Source organism: Monodon monoceros, unplaced genomic scaffold (assembly GCF_005190385.1).
Source record: "Monodon monoceros isolate NGI ecotype Baffin Bay Population unplaced genomic scaffold, NGI_Narwhal_1 Super_Scaffold_11, whole genome shotgun sequence".
Lineage (NCBI taxonomy): Eukaryota > Metazoa > Chordata > Mammalia > Artiodactyla > Monodontidae > Monodon > Monodon monoceros.
Window position 1 is genome coordinate 124,563,852 of NW_021703767.1, and position 7,919 is coordinate 124,571,770.

Sequence of the window (7,919 nt, forward strand, 5' to 3'; positions counted from 1 at the left end):
CTGAGCCACTGCCTCCTTCAGCTGGGTATTGTGTAGTTCAGAGGCCATTAAGTATTTCTCCTTTGAATCATCCTTCTATTTGCTTTTGAATTTATTCATTCTCTACTCACTCACTTAATCCTCCCTCCCTCTCTCTTTTCCTCCCGTCCTCCCTCCCTTCCTTCCTTCCTTCCTTCCTTCCTTCCTCCTTTCATGGGTTCATCCTGGGCCAAGGAAGGGACAGTCCTTTGGGTCACTTTTCTTTCTGAGCCATCTGCCTCCTTCTCCTAGGCCTTGTGTAGTCCAGAGTTCACTATGAAATCCTCCATTCAATCATCCTTCTAGTTGCTCTTGAATTTATTTACTATCTCAAATGTGCCCATACTTTATTCACCCATTCAGCTACTTATTTATTTATTCATTCATTTATTAATTAATTTGTTCATCCATTCATACTGTACTCATTCATTCATTCACTCACACATTCCCACTTAACTCATTTACTCAACTGACATTTATGTGTTGGTCATTGTGGGGATAGAGAAGAGCGGTGGATCAGTTCAGAGTCTGGAATTCAGAACTGTCTGCTTTGGTCAAGGGCACTGGGCAGACCCATCTTCCTTCTCCTATACACCTCTGCTTGGCTGGTGGCTCTCAAGCTAAGTGCTTCTCAACTATTGATGTTCGCACAGATAACCTGGGGATCTTGTTAAATGAAAGATTTTGGTTCTGTAGCTATGGGTGAGGCTTAAGATGCAGCACCTCTGACAAGATCTCAGGTTAGATCTATGTTTCTTGTCTTCAGACCACATTCTGTGTAGCAAGAGTCTTGATCAGTGCTGTCCAATAGACATGTTAGTGTGGCCAGATAATATTTAGGACACCCAGTTTAATTAATGAATTTCAGATAAACAATGAATTTTATTTTTAGAATAAGTATGTCCCAAATAGCGCATGGGACATATTTATACTAAAAATTTACTATACTAAAAAAATTTGTGTTTATTTGAAATTCAAACTGGGCCTCTGGGCATCCAGTATTTTTATTTCCTAAATCTGGAAAGCTTATGTATGATCTGAGCCACAAATGTGAATCACATATATAATTTAAAATTTTCTAATAGCTACATTTTAAAAAGTAAAAAGAGGTAGGTGAATTAATTTAAAGAATATACTTTATTTAACCCAATATATCCAAAATACCATTTCAACATATTATTAATATAAATATTATTAATGAGATATTTCTCATTCTCTTTTTTGTACTAAGCCTTTGATATCCAGTGTATATTTTACACTTACATCTCATTTTGAATTAGCCACATTTCAAGTGCTCTGTAGCCTCGTGTGGCTAATGGCTACTGTGTTGAACAGCTCAGGTCCAAACCTCCCTAGCTATTCCTATTTCACTGACCTGGGGCATGAGCTTTAAAAGCTCCAATGATTCCAATGTGCAGCCTGGTTACCAGTTCTGCCCTTCAGGGCTGCCTGGTCACAGATCACTCCGTGATGAGCGGCAGCCGCCACAAGGGGGAGCCAGCCCTTTGGAATAAAGGCTTCTCAAAGCTGCCCGGTCTTCACCAGGCAGGGACTCGGGAAAACCTGGACAAATCCACGAGCTGGACCTGTTCCTCAGTTTCCCTTACACTCGCTTTCCCAGCCAAGGTTTCCCACAGCCTGGGCCGCTATTGCAGATCTCTCTGTTAAGTTGCTCCATAATTATCCCTTTCCTCGGCTGTATCTTGATCTCCCCTCTCCCACCATCATAAGGTCTTTCCCCCCTTAGCAGTTTGTAAGGTACGAAAACTAGGAACCAGGGGTCCTAGAGATTGGGGTCGTATTCCTGCTCTGCTACTGACGAGCCAAGCGCCCTTTCAGGGCTTCCCGTAATCGTTGCCAGCTTCTTCGCTAGTGTGGAGATACTATCAATCTCATAAGCATGTCGAGAAAGGACAACGTGTGATGATATACTTAGTGCCCAGGAGATACTCCTAAGCAAATGAAGCGACGTAGGTGCTCAGGGAGTAACGGTTCATTCCCCCCCTGCCCCCCTGCAGATGTGTTGGAGGTAATGTGACACACCTAACATATTAGCTCCCAAACTTGGCTGTACCACAGGATCATTGAACAAACTTATGCATAAATCCTATTTCCTGATCCTCCCAGAGATTCTGCTTCAGTACGTCTGGGATGAGGCCAGGGATTATGGATTATGAATTTTAAAGGAGTTCTCCAGGTGATTCTGAGAAGCCAGACTGGTACTGGTTTTGTGGCTCGTGTGGGAACCACTGACATGTGGAAGGAACAGGGGATTTGCAATCAGGGGTCCTGGGCTTCACTTCATGCTTTGCTGTTTACCTAACTTCTCTGAGCCTCTGTCATGCCATTGCTAAAGGAGACAGTATAAGACCCCTGCCCAGGGGGTGGTAAGATATATAAGGCAGAGTAAGGGCTGGGCAGCCATGCTCCATCCTTTCCCCACCCCTTCCTATGCCCCTTCTTTCCCAAGTCCCTGGCCTTCCTACTGTTTCTTGCACAGGCCATTCTTTCTCACCTCCCAACCCCTCCACACCTTTCCTGTTATTGGGATGTCCTCTGCTTCCTTCTCTGTCCGAGCTGGGCCAGCTAAACCAACAGCGCTTCTTGCTTCCCTTGGACTTATTAGATTCTGTCTTTGGTGTCCTATTGCTCCACCCTGGTTTCGGATTCAGTTTCTTTGATGGAGCAATGAGTTTATCCTTAGGCCAATTCAAATGTGGCCTTTTCTATGTCCTCACCACTCTTCCCACCCTACTCCCTACCCTGTCTCCCACTTCACTCAGCCCCAAGGAGCCGGACTTAGCTGACAGGTCTTCATGGGAGGCGACGGGTGCCAAAGAGGAAGGAAAGAGGAGAAGTTCCATGTGGGAAAGAACAAAGAAGACAAACTTTGCAGGTTTTGGTCTGAAACAGATTTGCTCTACAGCAAACCTATCAAAAACAAAGCTAGAGGACAAATGCCCAAAGGTTAATATCTTACCAGGTCTCATATATAAATGATATTAAATGAAGTTTGCAGTTTTGATTAATATCATGGATTAAACATTCTGATTTTTCACACTTGAGACAGTAATTGTATCTTAAAGTGACTGTAGGATTGTCAACCAAGAGTGGGCAGAAAAATCAAGGGCTTGCTACAGTTTTCATCTAGTTGTAGAGGAAATTTACACTCACTGACCAAACTTTAAAGTGACAATACCAGACCCAAAATAAAATTGCATTTTTATTATGTCAGCATTGGTAACTATTCAATGTACTGGTCATACCCAGTATTCTTAACCTCTTTATCTATTTATTTATTTTTTCAGATCTGTAAGTTTATTTGCTCAATGTACAACAGCTACATAATGAGTCACATTCATGATCTTCCATCACTGAGGAAAACTGCTAAGAATGGTCCGTGTGTGAAATAATTCCTTAGAGAAACATGGAGTTGGAAAAATAATCACTGATTAGACCTTAAAAATAGTTCACTGCATAACATGACAAAAAGCAAAAAGACTCATTCAGAGAATATATTCGTTGTTCTCCTACACGATAATAGTTATAATTTCACCATGACAAACACCAGACATTAAGATTAAGCTAACACTGGTGTTTCTTTTGCTTCCCCCCTCCCTTAAAAACAAAATATATAACTGCATGTCACTATAGCAACATCCAAAGCAGATCAATTTGTTACGGTCACTATTCGGTAGAGCAAGCTTTACCCCCAAAAGGAAAAATTAAATTAAAAAAACTTTTAAAAATTTGAAGACTTAATTCTTTTTGTCATAGGAATACATAACACCTACAGTATAAGTTACTAAATTTCAAGCTACTGTATAGAACTACAACACTAGCATGCACAGTATTGTATCAATAGGGTAATGGAGGAGTAATCATTTCACTGGAGAGACAGCATCATAGGCAAGTGCATTTCTTTAAAAATAAAGAAAAGAAAATAAACCATTCAAGCTGCTTAAATATCAAGTCTCGGGCTTCCCTGGTGGCGCAGTGGTTGAGAGTCCGCCTGCCGATGCAGGGGACACGGGTTCGTGCCCCGGTCCGGGAAGATCCCACATGCCTCAGAGCGGCTGTGCCCGTGAGCCATGGCCGCTGAGCCTGCGCGTCCGGAGCCTGTTGCTCCGCAACGGGAGAGGCCACAACAGTGAGAGGCCCACGTACCGCAAAAAAAAAAAAAAATCAGGTCTCCCATTCCCTCCATTTTTAGCCCTCAGATATGGTTTTATCTTGCATTATTCTAAAAAGCAGCCAGAGCTAAAGCTGAAATGTAAAAGAAAAATAGGTTTTGTAGTTCCAGTAAATCATTTCCAAATGCTACAAGGAAGGACCCAACACTGCTCACTGGAAATCCCCACTTACGCTCCCCCCACCCACCAAATCTGTTCCCATCTGTGCCATTGACCTCAGGCCCCTGTTAGGGCACAGAAGCTATAAAGCTATCTTCTGTTAGTTCTTCTGGTAGGTTTGGTTTGTTGGGACTTCCGCTCTAGCACATGGAGGGGGCCTTCTAAGGAAAGTCATGCTGGGTAACTGTGCCACATTACAGAGGATAGTCACACCCTTCTATCTTCACTGTCACCTAGATCCTGGTCAACACGTGCATTTCACAACTGGAAGCTCCCTTTTGGTTTTAGCAAAAGCAACTGTCAGGTTTTCCTCAATTACTATTCATTCCTCTCCCTGCCTAAATAAAACAAAGAAACAAACAAGTCTGGTGTCATTACCTATCTCAGCAGTTCACGCTGTTACTGACCTTATAAAAAAGGCTGAATGCACACGCAACAGGTCGTGTGTTAAGACTTATCCAAAATGAGAACCAAGGACCTAAGGCTAACTGAAACAAACTTGTGGAAATAGCATCGTGGGTTCCTTCAATTCTAAAACGTGTACAGATGGTACAAATAAATTTCCAACTTCTATGCTTTCATTAAAAAGAAAAAAAATACATAGAAAAAGTTTTGGTCAAATAGGAGTTAAGTATTTATTATCTGATAATGATCTTAGTTTATTTTCCTACAACGATTATTTGGGGAAGGAGTGTTTTCAGGGAGGAAAAACTGACACCCAAGGCTCCCAAAATTGGACAGAATGTTTATGAATAGAGCTCTTCCTTTAGGATTTTTCTACCAGTAAGCTCCTAGCACCTGAATTTTCACACACTGCACCACAAACTTTCTCAAAACGACCGCCAACTTCTATGACCCAACAGCTTTTCAACCCACCCGAGTGCACGTCCTGGGCACAAGGTACAGTAGGGAAGACTCAGGTGAGGAGTGAGACATCAGTGCAGTCCCTGAGGAAGGAGCTATGGCAGCTGAAAAAAATCAGGATTTCTCTGGAAATATCAGCACAATAAATGACATACAGACCTGAATTTTCCTCTATTTTTGTGGTGTTTAACGTTCCTATTAAAGTGATTAATCATTTTTGTGGTGGATTTAAGTTAAGAAGAAAGAAGGACAAAAATCCCACAGCCATCTGCCAAGCACCTATTAAACAAAACCTAAAGTAGCTTTGTTTCTCCTCAGGCAAGCCTTTTGGCCTAGGAAATAGATAACAGCAAAACCAACCTGGATAAGGCTGAATAAGGATGTAAAAGCCAAAATAAGAAAAAACACACAATCAATGGCTTGATGTCATATATGGCTGTAATGTAGAAATACTGTAGACTGCAATCTCGTGTTAATACTGTCAACTAATCAGAAACTTCTGAAAATTGGCAAGGCCTAAACCACAAGGATAAATATACCTTATGTTCTAAGTCTATCAGTTTGGGATTTTAACTATTCCATGTCTGGTAGAGTACACCCTGAAAAACAAAATGCACAGCTAAAACAGATGAGCTAGAAAGTACCCAGAACTTAAAAGACAAGAGCGTATGTACATAAAAATCCTTACTGGAACCACATAACTTATTGAATGGGGGCTATTCCGTTTAAGTTTTCTTTTCATCTTAAAACCCTATTTTCTAGGGGTAAGACAGGAATAAAGACACAGACCTACTGGAGAACAGACTTGAGGATATGGGGAGGGGGAAGGGTGAGCTGTGACAAAGCAAGAGAGTGGCATGGACATATATACACTACCAAACGTAAGGTAGATAGTTAGTGGGAAGCAGCTGCATAGCACAGGGATATCCGCTCGGTGCTTTGTGACCGCCTGGAGGGGTGGGATAGGGAGGGTGGGAGGGAGGGAGACGCAAGAGGGAAGAGATATGGGAACATACATATATGTATAACTGATTCACTTTGTTATAAAGCAGAAACTAACACACCATTGTAAAGCAATTATACTCCAATAAAGATGTTTAAAAAAACCCCTATTTTCTAGCAATAAGTTAAATTAAGGACAGCTCCACTTGTATTAGTCTACAGAACAGTCCATATGCCAGTGTGAGGCTGCTATTCCAATACCAGCACAGCTAGCCTGACTTTCCACTAGTGGTATTTTGGCAAAAATGTCAAAGAGGCGATCAAAGACAGGACAGGTCGTGGGTTTCTCCCTAGGAAGGTCATTTTTTCCCTTTCCCTCCCCCACCCGACCCCCAACTCATGGGAAAAAAATAAAGACTGCAGTAGTAGTATCAGCGTGTGCTACCAGCCCACCTGGGGGCCTTAATTGTTGCCTTCTCCACCGTTGTCGTCTTGCTGATCGCTTGTCCAGAGCGTGAGGTTGTCGCGGAGGAGCTGCATGATGAGCGTGGAGTCCTTGTAGGAGTCCTCCTTGAGAGTGTCGAGCTCGGCAATGGCGTCATCAAAAGCGGTTTTGGCCAAGTGGCAGGCTTGCTCTGGGGCGTTCTGGATCTCATAGTAGAAAACGGAGTAGTTAAGGGCCAGGCCTAATCTAATGGGGTGAGTGGGTTGCATGTGCTCCTTGCTAATCTCATGGGCTTCGCTGTAGGCCTTCTCAGATGACTCCACGACGGTTGCCCTCTTCTCTCCAGTGGCGACTTCGGCCAGGTAGCGGTAATAGTCCCCTTTCATCTTCAGGTAAAACACTTTGCTCTCATACTGGGTCTCACTGCAATTCTTGATCAGGAAGTTACCCAGTAGGCTCAGCACATCCTGACATACGGCCTCCAACTCCTTCTCTATTTTTTCACGGTAAGCACGGACCATCTCTATCTTCTCATTACCATCTGCAGATGTCTTCTGCTCAATGCTACTGATGACCCTCCAGGAAGAACGGCGTGCCCCAACTACATTCTTGTAGGCCACAGAGAGAAGGTTTCTTTCTTCATTGGACAGTGGCTCATTCAGCTCTGTCACCTGCAGGAGCGACAGGTGACTAGTCCCCAAGTCGACCCAGTGAAAGCCCGTGTCTGCAAAGGGTCTGGGGCGAAGTGGCGGGGTGGTGGCGGGGACTCACGTTCTTCATGGCTGCGGCCATGTCATCGTAGCGCTCCGCCTGCTCCGCCAGCCGGGCTTTCTGCACCAGTTGCTCGCGGTCCACCATCTTCACGGGTTGGGTCGGGCCAGGCGAGGAGACCGGGGCGGCCTGAAGGGCTTGGAGGGCGGCTGCGGGCGCGGCTGGAGCCCGTGTGCCGGAAGGACCGACCCACGAAGCGAGCGGCTGAGGTGACGGCGTGAAGGCTGCGGCTTGAGCTGAGACCGCGGGACCCGGCGCGAGGCAGCTCTTAACCTCTTTATTTTCATTTTTTTTAATATAATGGGATAATTTTTTATGCTATTATATCAAAATTTACCCCAGTCTTTTAAAACCCTGCGTAGTATTGCATCATTTGTCTATACTGTAATTTATTTCACATGATCCAGCAATCCCACTCCTGGGCATATATCCAGAGAAAACTCTTAACTTGAAAAGATACACGCACCCCAATGTTCACAGCAGCACTATTCACAAGAGCCAAGGCATGGAAGCAATGTAAATGTCCA

At 43.8% G+C, this 7,919-nt stretch overlaps 1 protein-coding gene across 1 annotated transcript; it reads right to left on the reverse strand.

Moving 5' to 3' along the window:
* Positions 1-6,638: 6,638 nt before the first annotated feature.
* On the reverse strand, positions 6,639-7,479 carry LOC114890860 (14-3-3 protein gamma-like). The gene is made up of 2 exons (XM_029214784.1): positions 7,393-7,479; positions 6,639-7,292 (listed from the first exon to the last, which is right to left on the reverse strand). The coding sequence occupies exons 1-2, from the start codon at positions 7,477-7,479 to the stop codon at positions 6,639-6,641; spliced, it is 741 nt and encodes a 246-aa protein (XP_029070617.1).
* Between the last annotated feature and the right edge of the window lie 440 nt (positions 7,480-7,919).

What these genes read in the sequence shown, in the direction of transcription:
- LOC114890860 (XM_029214784.1), bottom strand. Translation starts at nt 7,479, where the DNA reads ATGGTGGACCGCGAGCAACTGGTGCAGAAAGCCCGGCTGGCGGAGCAG. An exon ending in TGGCCGCAGCCATGAAGAAC is followed by an intron (nt 7,293 to 7,392) that starts GTGAGTCCCCGC and finishes TCGCTCCTGCAG; the next exon opens with GTGACAGAGCTGAATGAGCC.